The sequence below is a fragment of the Cherax quadricarinatus genome, chromosome 4 (assembly GCF_038502225.1).
Source record: "Cherax quadricarinatus isolate ZL_2023a chromosome 4, ASM3850222v1, whole genome shotgun sequence".
NCBI lineage: Eukaryota > Metazoa > Arthropoda > Malacostraca > Decapoda > Parastacidae > Cherax > Cherax quadricarinatus.
Genome location: NC_091295.1, coordinates 70,551,818 through 70,566,842, shown reverse-complemented (window position 1 = coordinate 70,566,842; position 15,025 = coordinate 70,551,818). Strand labels below are relative to the sequence as shown.

Below are 15,025 nucleotides of genomic sequence, written 5' to 3'. Positions count from 1 at the left end.
TGACAGATATATCCAGGATGGGTCCATGTTAACCAACTATGGTGGTATAACACATCTCTAAGATCTACTTTTACTGGAAAATAATCCCCCTTTCCCCTACATACCCTAAATTGAGCCAATTCTCATAAAAACTCTACTTCTTTTAGCAACCTGGTATCTATTCCATATATTAGTAACATCTGCCATATTGCTTTTCTATTCATCCTACCTGAGTTTACCTGGAGAGAGTTCTGAGGGTCAATGCTCCTGTGGCCTGGTCTGTGACCAGTCCTAATGGTGGATCAGGGCCTGATCAACCAGGCTGTTACTGCTGGCTGCACGCAATCTACTGTACAAACCAGAGCCCGGCTGGTCAGGTATTGACTTTAGGAGCTTGTCCAGTGCCTGCTTGAAGACAGCCAGAGGTCTGTTGGTAATCCCCCTTATGTATGCTGGGAGGCAGTTGAACAGTCTTGGGCCCCTAACACTTATTGTGTTGTCTCTTAACATGCTAGTGGCACCCCTGCTTTTCATTGGGGGGATGTTGCATCATCTGCCGAGTGTTTTACTTTCATAAGGAGTGATTTTCGTGTGCAAGTTTGGTACTAGTCCCTCTAGGATTTTCCAGGTGTATATAATAGATAGAAATGTTAAAAGCAGGTGGGGATATAGTTTTGGAGTGGTTGGTGCAATTATTTAATAAATGTATGGAAGAGGGTAAGGTACCTAGGGATTGGCAGAGAGCATGCATAGTTCCTTTGTATAAAGGCAAAGGGGATAAAAGAGAGTGCAAAAATTATAGGGGGATAAGTCTGTTGAGTGTACCTGGTAAGGTGTATGGTAGAGTTATAATTGAAAGAATTAAGAGTAAGACGGAGAATAGGATAGCAGATGAACAAGGAGGCTTTAGGAAAGGTAGGGGGTGTGTGGACCAGGTGTTTACAGTGAAACATATAAGTGAACAGTATTTAGATAAGGCTAAAGAGGTCTTTGTGGCATTTATGGATTTGGAAAAGGCGTATGACAGGGTGGATAGGGGGGCAATGTGGCAGATGTTGCAAGTGTATGGTGTAGGAGGTAGGTTACTGAAAGCAGTGAAGAGTTTTTACGAGGATAGTGAGGCTCAAGTTAGAGTATGTAGGAAAGAGGGAAATTTTTTCCCAGTAAAGGTAGGCCTTAGACAAGGATGTGTGATGTCACCGTGGTTGTTTAATATATTTATAGATGGGGTTGTAAGAGAAGTAAATGCGAGGGTCTTGGCAAGAGGCGTGGAGTTAAAAGATAAAGAATCACACACAAAATGGGAGTTGTCACAGCTGCTCTTTGCTGATGACACTGTGCTCTTGGGAGATTCTGAAGAGAAGTTGCAGAGATTGGTGGATGAATTTGGTAGGGTGTGCAAAAGAAGAAAATTAAAGGTGAATACAGGAAAGAGTAAGGTTATGAGGATAACAAAAAGATTAGGTGATGAAAGATTGAATATCAGATTGGAGGGAGAGAGTATGGAGGAGGTGAACGTATTCAGATATTTGGGAGTGGACGTGTCAGCGGATGGGTCTATGAAAGATGAGGTGAATCATAGAATTGATGAGGGAAAAAGAGTGAGTGGTGCACTTAGGAGTCTGTGGAGACAAAGAACTTTGTCCTTGGAGGCAAAGAGGGGAATGTATGAGAGTATAGTTTTACCAACGCTCTTATATGGGTGTGAAGCGTGGGTGATGAATGTTGCAGCGAGGAGAAGGCTGGAGGCAGTGGAGATGTCATGTCTGAGGGCAATGTGTGGTGTGAATATAATGCAGAGAATTCGTAGTTTGGAAGTTAGGAGGAGGTGCGGGATTACCAAAACTGTTGTCCAGAGGGCTGAGGAAGGGTTGTTGAGGTGGTTCGGACATGTAGAGAGAATGGAGCGAAACAGAATGACTTCAAGAGTGTATCAGTCTGTAGTGGAAGGAAGGCGGGGTAGGGGTCGGCCTAGGAAAGGTTGGAGGGAGGGGGTAAAGGAGGTTTTGTGTGCGAGGGGCTTGGACTTCCAGCAGGCATGCGTGAGCGTGTTTGATAGGAGTGAATGGAGACAAATGGTTTTTAATACTTGACGTGCTGTTGGAGTGTGAGCAAAGTAACATTTATGAAGGGATTCAGGGAAACCGGCAGGCCGGACTTGAGTCCTGGAGATGGGAAGTACAGTGCCTGCACTCTGAAGGAGGGGTGTTAATGTTGCAGTTTAAAAACTGTAGTGTAAAGCACCCTTCTGGCAAGACAGTGATGGAGTGAATGATGGTGAAAGTTTTTCTTTTTCGGGCCACCCTGCCTTGGTGGGAATCGGCCAGTGTGATAATAAAAAAAAAAAAAAATCTCCCGCCTGCATTCCAGGGAGTACAAGTTCAGAAACTTCAAGCATTCCCAGTAATTGAGGTGTTTTATCTCAGTTATGCGTGCCATGAAGGTTCTCTGTACATTTTCTAGGTCAGCAATTTCACCTGCCTTGAAAGGTGCTGTTAGTGTGCAGCAATATTCCAGCCTAGATAGAACAAGCAACCTAAGAGTGTCATCATAGGCTTGGCATCCCTAGTTGTGAAGGTTCTCATTATCCATCCTGTCATTTTTCTAGCAGATGCGATTGATACAATGCTATGGTCCTTGAAGGTGAGATCCTCCAACATGATCACTCCCAGGTCTTTGATGTTAGTTTTTTGCTCTATTGTGTGGTTGGAATTTGTTTTATTCTCTGATGAAGTTTTAATTTCCTCACGTTTACCATATTGGAGTAATTGAAATTTCTCATCGTTGAACTTCATGTTGTTTTCTGCAGCCCAGTGAAAGATTTGGTTGATGTCCACCTGGAGCCTTGCAGTGTCTTCATTGGAAGACACTCATGCAAATATGGGTGTCATCTGCAAAGGAAGACACGGCACTGTGGCTTATATCCCTGTATATGTCTGATATGAGGATGAGGAACAAGATGGGAGCAAGTACTGTGCCTTGCGGAACAGAGCTTTTCACTGTAGCCACCTCAGACTTTACTCCGTTGACTACTACTCTTTGTGTTCTGTTTGTCAAGAAATTATAGATCCATCTACCAACTTTTCCTATTAGTCCTTTAGAATGCATTTTGTGCACTATTACAACATGGTCACACTTGTCGAAGGCTTTTGCAAAGTCTGTGTATATTACATCTGCATTCTTTTTTTCTTCTAGTGCATCCAGGACCTTGTTGTAGTGATCCAGTAGTTGGGACAGACAGGACCAACCTGTTCTGAACCCATGTTGCCCTAGGTTGTGTAATTGATGGATATCTAGATGGGTGGCAGTCTTGCTTCTTAGAACCCTTTCAAAGATTTTTATGATATGGGAAGAGAGTGCATACCTGGTGAAGTGTATGGTAGAGTTATTATTGAAAGAATTAAGAGCAAGACAGAGAGTGGGATAGCAGATGAACAAGGAGGCTTTAGGAAAGGTAGGGGGTGTGTAGACCAAGTGTTTACAGTGAAACATAGGTGAACAGTATTTAGATAAGGGTAAAGAGGTTTTTGTGGCATTTATGGATTTAGAAAAGGCATATGACAGGGTGGATAGGGAGGCAATGTGCCAGATGTTGCAGGTGTATGGTATAGGAGGTAGGTTACTGAAAGCAGTGAAGAGTTTTTACAAGGATAGTGAGGCTCAGGTTAGAGTATGTAGGAGAGAGGGAGATTATTTCCCAGTATAAGTAGGTCTTAGACAAGGATGCGTGATGTCACCGAGATTGTTCATTATATTTATAGATGGGGTTGTAAGAGAAGTGAATGCTAGGGTCTTGGCAAGAGGTGTGGAGTTAAAAGATAAAGAATCACACACAAAGTGGGAGTTGTCACAGTTGCTCTTTGCTGATGACACGGTGCTTTTGGGAGATTCTGAAGAGAAGTTGCAGAGTTTGGTGGATGAATTTGGTAGGGTATGTAAAAAGTGGGAAGTCTGAATGTGTGTGGATGTTGTGCAAATGATAAGAAAGAGATGATTGTGGATGTTATGAATGAGAAGAAGCTGGATGTCCTGGCTTTAAGTGAAACAAAGCTGAAGTGGGTGGGAGAGTTTCAATGGAGAGGAATAAATGGAATTGGGTCAGGGGTTTCAAATAGAGTTAGAGCTAAAGAAGGAGTAGCAATAATATTGAAGGATAAGCTATGGCAGGAAAAGAGGGACTATAAATGTATTAATTCAAGGATTATGTGGAGTAAAATAAAGATTGAATGTGAAAAGTGGGTTATAGTAAGTGTGTATGCACCTGGAGAAGAGAGAAGTGTAGAGGAAAGAAAGAGATTTTGGGAAATGTTGAGTGAATGCGTGGGGAGTTTTGAATCAAGTGTGAGAGTAATGGTGGTTGGGGATTTCAATGCTAAAGTGGGTAAAAATGTTATGGAGGGAGTAGTAGGTAAATTTGGGGTGCCAGGGGTAAATGTAAATGGGGAGCCTTTAATTGAGCTATGTGTAGAAAGAGATTTGGTAATAAGTAATACATATTTTATGAAAAAGATAATAAATAAATATACAAGTTATGATGCAGCACGTAATGGAAGTAGTTTGTTAGATTATGTATTGGTGGATAAAAGGTTGATAGGTAGGCTCCAGGATGTACATGTTTATAGAGGGGCAACTGATATATTGGATCATTATTTAGTTGTAGCTACAGTTAGAGTAAGAGGTAGATGGGAAAAGAGGAAGGTGGCAACAACAAGTAAGAGGTGAAAGTGTATAAACTAAGGGAGGAGGAAGTTCGGGTGAGATATAAGCGACTATTGGCAGAAAGGTGGGCTAGTGCAAAGATGAGTAGTGGGGGGGTTGAAGAAGGTTGGAGTAGTTTTAAAAATGCAGTATTAGAATGTGGGGCAGAAGTTTGTGGTTATAGGAGGGTGGGGGCAGGAGGAAAAAGGAGTGATTGGTAGAATGATGAAGTAAAGGGTGTGATAAAAGAGAAAAAGTTAGCTTATGGGAGGTTTTTACAAAGCAGAAGTGTTATAAGAAGAGCAGAGTATATGGAGAGTAAAAGAAAGGTGAAGAGAGTAGTGAGAGAGTGCAAAAGGAGAGCAGATGATAGAGTGGGAGAGGCACTGTCAAGAAATTTTAATGAAAATAAGAAAAAATTTTGGAGTGAGTTAAACAAGTTAAGAAAGCCTAGGGAAAGTATGGATTTGTCAGTTAAAAACAGAGTAGGGGAGTTAGTAGATGGGGAGATGGAGGTATTAGGTAGATGGCGAGAATATTTTGAGGAACTTTTAACCCTTTGACTGTTTCAGGCCCCTTTCTGAAACTGTCATTCTATGTCGCTAAATATTTGAAAAAAAAAAAATTTTCTTATGAAATGTTAGAGAATCTTTTCCCGATGGTAATGACACCAAAAGTTCGAAATTTGGTCGAAAACTCGTGGATTTACGCTCCCGCGAAGTTAGCGGTCTCGGTGACATATGCGTATCGGCGATTTCGCCGACTTTGAGCCCTATTTTCAGCCAATTCCGTTGTTCCAGTTGACCAAACTCATAGCTATTTCTTTAGAACTCCATTTTATCTATCAGATGAGTACAAGAAACCTCCTATTTACTAATTTGGACTACCCAATATGGTGGTCAGAAATTGGCAATTTGGCCAATTTCACGCAAACTAAAAAAGATGCCAATTTCAAAATAGGGTCCAGAATAAACAATGTAGACATTCTTGGCACTAAAATAACATATCCTCTGTTCATTAGTCACATCTCTAGGCCCATCTTATATTATTATTGCTTTCTATTTTGATTTTTTATTCATACAAAAAAATACAAAATTTACTGTTATGCAGACTACTGCATTATTGTAAAAATGGTATAAATAATATCAGTGCACTAGTGAAAGAATATTAGACTCCCCAGTTGACGTGTATTGGACGTGTGGTGTGATTTGTTTACTCCTGAACATTGGTAAAAATCGAACATTTTCGCTACTTTGAGCTCAGTTTCAAGGGTGTTTTCATCGTCAGAGTAATGAACATCATCTCTATTTCTGTAATATGTTTTCCATTTTATCACCTAAGACCATGAAAACGCAAATACATCGATAAATACTATACGAAAATACACCTCAAATTCGGCGTTTTAATCCAAAAAAACGATAAGTTTTTTTTTTCTCATTACACACTGTGTGCTGCAGGATTTTTTTTATGTGGTGCACACTGACCACACAGACCCATTCTCTAACATGTGGGCCTACCAGCTTTCTTCCGCTTGATTTGAAGCCGCTAGAATTATTGAGTATATATACGTCCGAAACACTGGCTCGTAAGACGTATATATACATCCAAAACAGTCAAAGGGTTAAATGTTGAAGAAGAAAGGGAGGCGGTAATTTCATGCACTGGCCAGGGAGGTATACCATCTTTTAGGAGTGAAGAAGAGCAGAATGTAAGTGTGGGGGAGGTACGTGAGGCATTACGTAGAATGAAAGGGGGTAAAGCAGCTGGAACTGATGGGATCATGACAGAAATGTTAAAAGCAGGGGGGGATATAGTGTTGGAGTGGTTGGTACTTTTGTTTAATAAATGCATGAAAGAGGGGAAGGTACCTAGGGATTGGCATAGAGCATGTATAGTCCCTTTATATAAAGGGAAAGGGGACAAAAGAGATTGTAAAAATTATAGAGGAATAAGTTTACTGAGTATACCAGGAGAAGTGTACGGTAGGGTTATAATTGAAAGAATTAGAGGTAAGACAGAATGTAGGATTGCGGATGAGCAAGGAGGTTTCAGAGTGGGTAGGGGATGTGTAGATCAAGTGTTTACATTGAAGCATATATGTGAACAGTATTTAGATAAAGGTAGGGAAGTTTTTATTGCATTTATGGATTTAGAAAAGGCATATGATAGAGTGGATAGAGGAGCAATGTGGAAGATGTTGCAAGTATATGGAATAGGTGGTAAGTTACTAAATGCTGTAAAGAGTTTTTATGAGGATAGTGAGGCTCAGGTTAGGGTGTGTAGAAGAGAGGGAGACTACTTCCCCGTAAAAGTAGGTCTTAGACAGGGATGTGTAATGTCACCATGGTTGTTTAATATATTTATAGATGGGGTTGTAAAAGAAGCAAATGCTAGGGTGTTTGGGAGAGGGGTGGGATTAAATTATGGGGAATCAAATTCAAAATGGGAATTGACACAGTTACTTTTTGCTGATGATACTGTGCTTATGGGAGATTCTAAAGAAAAATTGCGAAGGTTAGTGGATGAGTTTGGGAATGTGTGTAAAAGTAGAAAGTTGAAAGTGAACATAGAAAAGAGTAAGGTGATGAGGGTATCAAATGATTTAGATAAAGAAAAATTGGATATCAAATTGGGGAGGAGGAGTATGGAAGAAGTGAATGTTTTCAGATACAGTGGACCCCCGCATAGCGAACTTAATCCGTGCAAGAGGGCTGGTCGTTATGCGAAATGTTCGCTATGCGAATTAATTTTCCCCATAAGAAATAATGGAAATAAAATTAATCCGTGCAAGACACCCAAAAGTATGAAAAAAAAATTTTTTTACCACAAAAAAATGTTAATTTTAGTACACACAAACTGAAAAAGGCATGCACAATTACATGACACTTACTTTTATTGAAGATCTGGTGATGATTGATGGGATGGGAGGAGGGGAGAGAGAGTGTTAGTGTTTAGAAGGGGAATCCCCTTCCATTAGGACTTGAGGTAGCAAGTCCTTTTCTGGGGTTACTTCCCTTCTTCTTTTAATGCCACTAGGACCAGCTTCAGAGTCACTGGACTTCTTTCGCACAACATATCTGTCCATAGTGGCCTGTACCTCTCGTTCCTTTATGATTTGTCTAAAGTGGTTCACAACAGTGTCATTGTAACAAGTCACCAGCACGGCTTGCAATAGCTGTGTGAGGGTGATTTTCATCAAAAAAGGTTTGCACTTCAAGCCATTTTGTACACATTTCCTTAATCTTTGAAGTAGGCAATTCCTTCAATTTCTCTCTCCCCTCCTTTGAACCAGTTTCCCCAGGTCTGGCCTCTTGCTCTTGAAGTTGATCTATCAGCTCATCAGTGGTTAGTTCTTCATTGTCCTCCTCCACCAACTCTTCCACATCCTCCCCACTAACCTCCAACCCCAAGGACTTCCCCAATTCCACAATTGATTCCTCAACTGGTATACTACTCCTCTCAGGGTTAGCCTCAAACCCTTCAAAATCCCTTTTGTCTACACATTCTGGCCACAGTTTCTTCCAAGCAGAGTTCAAGGTTCTCTTAGTCACTCCCTCCCAAGCCTTACCTATAAGGTTTACACAATTGAGGATATTAAAGTGATCCTTCCAAAACTCTTTTAGAGTCAATCGAGTGTCTGTGGTCACTTCAAAGCACTTTTGAAACAGAGCTTTTGTGTACAGTTTCTTGAAGTTGGAAATGACCTGCTGGTCCATGGGCTGCAGGAGAGGAGTGGTATTAGGAGGCAAAAACTTCACCTTAATGAAGCTCATGTCCCCATAAAGTCGCTCTGCCACGTCTGTAGGATGACCAGGGGCATTGTCTAACACCAGGAGGCACTTAAGGTCTAATTTCTTTTCAGTTAGGTAATCTTTCACATTGGGGGCAAATGCATGGTGTAACCAGTTATAGAAAAATTCCCTAGTGACCCATGCCTTACTGTTTGCCCTCCACAGCACACACAAATTATCCTTGAGGACATTCTTTTGCCTGAACGCTCTGGGAGTTTCAGAGTGATACACTAATAAAGGCTTAGCTTTGCGATCACCACTAGCATTGGCACACATCAACAAAGTAAGCCTGTCTTTCATAGGCTTATGTCCTGGGAGTGCCTTTTCCTCCTGAGTAATGTAGGTCCTGCTTGGCATTTTCTTCCAGAACAGGCCTGTTTCATCACAATTAAACACTTGTTCAGGTTCCAGTCCTTCAGTTTCTATGTACTCCTTGAATTCCTGCACATATTTTTCAGCCGCTTTGTGGTCCGAACTGGCAGCCTCACCATGCCGTATCACACTATGGATGCCACTACGCTTCTTAAATCTCTCAAACCAACCTTTGCTGGCCTTAAATTCACTCACATCATCACTAGTTGCAGGCATTTTTTTAATTAAATCGTCATGCAACTTCCTAGCCTTTTCACATATGATCGCTTGAGAGACGCTATCTCCTGCTAGCTGTTTTTCATTTATCCACACCAATAAAGAGTCTCTCAACATCTTCCATCACTTGCGATCTTTGTTTCGAAAACACAGTTAAACCTTTGGCAACAACAGCTTCCTTGATTGCCGTTTTCTTGTCCACAATAGAAGCGATGGTTGATTTGGGTTTCTTGTACAACCTGACCAGGTCGGTGATACGTACTCCACTTTCATACTTATCAATGATCTCTTTCTTCATTTCAATGGGTATTCTTACCCTTTGAGGTGTAGGGTTGGCACTAGAAGCTTTCTTGGGGCCCATGGTCACTTATTTTCCACAAACAGCACCGAAAACACTGTAATAATACGAAATATTCCGAGTGTATGCTTGAATGTTACCGCGGAGGCTGGCTGGTAAACAATGGGACGGGCGGCACATGTGAGGCTGGCTGAGGGCGCAGATTGGACGCGTCTCGGACGAAGTTCGCTGAGCGGGTTTTTGTCCACTATGCGGGGCAAAATTTTAGCGAACAAAGCGTTCGCTATGCGGATTGTTCGCTATGCAAGGCGTTCGCTATGCGGGGGTCCACTGTACTTGGGAGTTGACGTGTCGGCGGATGGATTTATGAAGGATGAAGGATGAGGTTAATCAGAATTGATGAGGGAAAAAAAGGTGAGTGGTGCATTGAGGTATATGTGGAGTCAAAAAACGCTATCTATGGAGGCAAAGAAGGGAATGTATGAAAGTATAGTAGTACCAACACTCTTATATGGATGTGAAGCTTGGGTGGTAAATGCAGCAGCGAGGAGATGGTTGGAGGCAGTGGAGATGTCCTGTCTAAGGGCAATGTGTGGTGTAAATATTATGCAGAAAATTTGGAGTGTGGAAATTAAGAAAAGGTGTGGAGTTAATAAAAGCATTAGTCAGAGGGCAGAAGAGGGGTTGTTGAGGTGGTTTGGTCATTTAGAGAGAATGGATCAAAGTAGAATGACATGGAAAGCATATAAATCTATAGGGGAAGGAAGGCGGGGTAGGGGTCATCCTCGAAAGGGTTGGAGAGAGGGGGTAAAGGAGGTTTTGTGGGCGAGGGGTTTGGACTTCGAGCAAGCATGCGTGAGCGTGTTAGGAGTGAATGGAGACGAATGGTACTTGGGACCTGACGATCTGTTGGAGTGTGAGCAGGGTAATATTTAGTGAAGGGATTCAGGGAAACCGGTTATTTTCATATAGTCAGACTTGAGTCCTGGAAATGGGAAGTACAATGCCTGCACTTTAAAGGAGGGGTTTGGGATATTGGCAGTTTGGAGGGATATGTTGTGTATCTTTATACATATATGCTTCTAAACTGTTGTATTCTGAGCACCTCTGCAAAAACAGTGATAATGTGTGAGTGTGGTGAAAGTGTTGAATGATGATGAAAGTATTTTCTTTTTGGGAATTTTCTTTTTTTTTTTTTTGGGTCACCCTGCCTCGGTGGGAGGCGGCCGACTTGTTGAAAAAAAAAAATGTATAAGAAGAAAATTAAAAGTAAATATAGGAAAGAGTAAGGTTTTGAGGATAAAAAGATTAGGTGATGAAAGATTGGATATCAGATTGGAGAGAGAGAGAGTATGGAAAAGGTGAATGTATTCTGATATTTAGGAGTGGATGTGTCAGCAGATGGGTCTATGAAGGATGAGGTGAATCACAGAATTGATGAGGGGAAAAGGATGAGTGGTGCACTTAGGAGTCTGTGGAGACAAAGAACTTTGGCTGTGCAAGCAAACAGGGGAATGTATGAGAGTATAGTTGTACCAACACTCTTGTATGGATGTGAAGCATGGGTGATGAATGATGTAATGAGGAGAAGGGTAGAGGCATTGGAGATGTCATGTCTGAGGGCAATGTGTGGTGTGAATATAATGCAGAGAATTCGTAATTCGGAAATTAGGAGAAGGTGTGGGATTACCAAAACTATTATCTAGAGGGCTGAGGAGGGGTTGTTGAGGTGGTTCGGACATGTAGAGAGAATGGAACAAAACAAAATGACTGAGTGTATAAATCTGTAGTGGAGGGAAGGCAGGGTAGAGGTCATCCTAGGAAGGGTTGGAGGGAGGGGGTGAAGGAAGTTTGGTGTGCGAGGGGCTTGGGCTTCCAGCAAGCATGTATGAGCGTATTTGATAGGAGTGAATGGAGACATGGTTTTTAATACTTGACGTGCTGTTGGAGTTGAGCAAAGTAACATTAATGAAGGGATTCAGGGAAACCGGCAGGCTGGACGTGAGTCCTGGAGATGGGAAGTACAGTTTCTACACTCTGAAGGAGGGGTGTTAATGTTGCTGTTTTATAACTGTAGTGTAAAGCACCCCTCTAGCAAGACAGTGATGGAGTGAATAGTGATGAAAGTTTTTCTTTTTTGGGGCACCCTGCCTTGGTGGGAATCGGCCAATGTGTTAATAAAAAAAAAATGTTAGTGCTATTGGTCTGTAGTTCTTTGCTATTGCTTTACTGCCCCCTTTGTGGAGAGGAGCTATGTCTGTTGTTTTTAGTAACTGTAGGACAACCCCCAGTGTCCATGTTCCCTCTTCATAGGATGTTAAAAGTACGTGATAGGGGCTTCTTGCAGTTCTTGATGAACATGGAGTTCTATGAGTCTGACCCTGGGGCAGTGTGCATGGGCATGTCATTTATCACCTGTTCAAAGTCATTTGGCATCAGGATAACATCAGCTAGGCTTGTGTTTACCTAATTCTGTGACTCTCTCATAAAAAATTCATTTAGATCTTCGACTCTCAGTCTGGTTAGCGGCTTGCTAAAAACTGAGTCATATTGGGACTTGAGTAGCTCACTCATTTCCTTGCTGTCATCTGTGTAGGACCCATCTTGTTTGAGTAGGGGCCCAATGCTGGATGTTGTTCTCGACTTTGATTTAGCATAAGAAAAGAAATACTTTGGGTTTCTTTTGATTTCATTTATGGCTTTTAGTTCTCCCGCGATTCCTGACTCCTATAAGATTCCTTTAGCTTTAGTTCGATGTTTGCTATTTCTCTGACCAGTATCTCCCTACGCATTGCAGATATATTGGCCTCTTTTAGCCGCTCTTATTCTTTTCCTTCGCCTGTAAAGGGAGTGCCTGTCTCTTTCTGTTTTATATCTACTATTCCTTTTTCTTAAAGGAATATGCCTTGAGCATACATCGAGTGCCACAGAGTTAATCTGTTCTAGGCATAAGTTGGGGTCTGTGTTGCTTAGGCTATCTTCCCAGCTTATATCATTTAGGACTTGGTTTACTTGGTCCCACTTTATGTTCTTGTTATTGAAGTTGAATTTGGTGAAGGCTCCCTCTTAACTGATCCCATTTCGTCGGTCTGGGGCTCCGCGCATACATGTCTGAACCTCGAATATGTTGTGATCTGAGTATATTGTTTTTTGATATGGTGACATTTCATATCAGATCATCAGTGTTAGTGAAGATGAGGTCCAGTGTATTCTCCAATCTAGTAAGCTCTATTATTTGTTGGTTTAAGGTGAATTTTATGCAGAGATTTAAAAGCTCGTGTGTGTGTGAGTTCTCATCTGAGCTGCCTCTTGGTGTTATCACTGCAACAACATTATTTGCTATATTCCTCCATTTTAGGTGCCTTAAGTTGAAATCCCCCAGGAGCAAGATGTTGGGGGCAGGAGCTGGAAGATTTTCCAGACAGTGGTCAATTTTCAACAGCTGTTCCTGGAATTGTTGGGACATTGCATCCGGAGGCTTGTAAACTACTACAATGACCAGATTTTGCTTCTCGCTCTTTACTGCTAAAACTTCAACTACATCATTTGAGGCATTTAACAGTTCTGAGCAAATAAGTGACTGCGATATACAGGCCAACCCCCCCCATCTTTTTGCCTGTTCACTCTCTCGCATCTGTATAGGTTGTAACCTTGGATCCATATTTCGTTGTCCAAGTGATCCTTTATGTAGGTCTCTGTGAAAGCCATGAACATTGCATTTGCCTCTTCAAGCAGTCCACGGATAAAAGGTATTTTGTTGTTTGTTGCTGGCTTTAGACCCTGTATATTTGCAAAGAAGAATGTCATCAGATTGGTGGTACTGGGGGGGTATTTTTTTTCCCGGCACTAATATCTGTATCTGTTGGTTTGGAGTGGAAGCCAGCGACTGTGGTTCCACTCCAGGAAGGATGGGATTTGGTGTATGATTTCTGCCATTTCCTGCCTTCTTTTTTTTTCCTTCCTGGCACTAAAAACTCTCTCTTGAGTGGCTGTGGCTTCCCAGGTTTTCCGATGGTCGGAATGTTTTGTATCTTTTTGTCCCCTTTAGATGGTGTGCCTGGCAATATAAGTTATAGCACTATCATGTACATTTTCTAAATTCATGTAACAAAACATTACTTACCTTTTTCTAAGTATTTTTTGCTTGTATGCATACATACATACTTTAAAGTAAACAGTGGTCTACACTTCCCATTGCCTTCCTGTTCCTCTGTAATTATAGTTTTTTCCATTCATTACTACTATTTAATTCACTCAATTATCACACTATCACGTTTTAATATTTTAGAAAAATCTCTATTTATTTCTCTTTGATTTTTTTCATTATTTCAGGAGAATAAAGCTAAAAATGGAGAGAAGCCAAAACTAGTAAAACCTGGCACTAATACGTCAGCACCTATATACCAGTGGCCTAAGCAACGGAAGACATAGCCATTGGCAGTAACCATCTTATCTAATTTTCTTAGTGTTATAAAACCTTATATGAGGTATAATTAAATTATCAAGTAAGTTTTATGAAAGTTTTCATAATAAAAAATGGCAAACCTTTTTGTATTCATTTTTTTTTGTGATTTATTTACTTCGTTCATTTAGCTTTTACACAATTAAAGAAAATTATTCTACTATTGGACTACAGTGTTGACATTCTCTGCTGAAAGCAGTGTATGTCAACAGAAACCTGCATTGTTAAGTCACAGTTGTGACTCGACAGTGCAGACTTGATGTTGGTCCAGGACTGATGGAAATGTCAAGGTTCCTCTCCTAAGTCCCCTCCATGGAGCATCCTTGAAGGCAGGGAGGGGCATTTGATCCAAGGAATGGGACCTGTGCTTCCCTCCCTTGGATCAAACCTGAATACCTCCCATTCCCCCAGGCACTTATGATCCCTACAGGTTTAGCACTTCCTTGATATGAGTCATTTAAAACGGCAACTTTGCGGTGTATTTTTGTATGGTTTTTATGGTTATACTCTCAATTGGTCTTACTTAATAGAATGGAAGATATATTACAGAAATAGAATGATTTTCATTACTTTCAGGACTGAAAGTAGTTTGCAATTGAGCTCAAAGTAGGAGAAATGTTCAATTTTTGCCAATAATGGATTATTGGCAAAAATTGAACACAAATGTCACTCTTCCAACTGACCAGTCTAATATGCATTTAGGAATGCACCGACATTATTTACACAATTGTTACAATAATGCAGTAGTCTGCATAACAGTAAATCTATTTTGTGCAAATAAAAATTCAAAATGGAAAGCGTAATATAAGGCCTGAGGACATAACTAATGAAATATTTTTTTAGTGCCAGGAATGTTGACATTGTTTATTCTGAACCCTATTTTTAAATTGGCATTTTTTTAATTTTGTGTGAAATTTACCAAATTACCAGTTTCTGATCACTTTATTGGGTAGTTGAAATAGGTAAGTAGGCAGTTTCTTGTACTCGGTCAATAGAATAGAAGGAATACTATTGAAGTAGCTATGAGTTTGGTCAACTGGAACAATGGAATTGGCCGAAAGTAGGGCTCTTAAGTGGGCAAAATTGCCGATGCGTAAATATTGCTGAGACTGCTAACTTTGCAAGAGCGTAATCCCACAAGTTTTTCATCAAATTTCGTACTTTTTGTTTCATTACCTTCAGAAAAAGATTCTTCCTTTCCTAGATGTA

General features: G+C 40.9%; 1 protein-coding gene across 1 annotated transcript in view; it reads left to right on the top strand.

Moving 5' to 3' along the window:
* LOC128684445 (probable U3 small nucleolar RNA-associated protein 11) overlaps positions 1 to 13,902 on the top strand; it is a 47,621-nt gene extending 33,719 nt beyond the window's left edge. The window contains 1 exon segment of the mRNA XM_053770604.2: positions 13,687 to 13,902. Coding sequence (XP_053626579.2) covers positions 13,687 to 13,785 — 99 coding nt within the window. The 3' untranslated portion in view covers positions 13,786 to 13,902.
* The last annotated feature ends 1,123 nt before the right edge of the window (positions 13,903 to 15,025 follow it).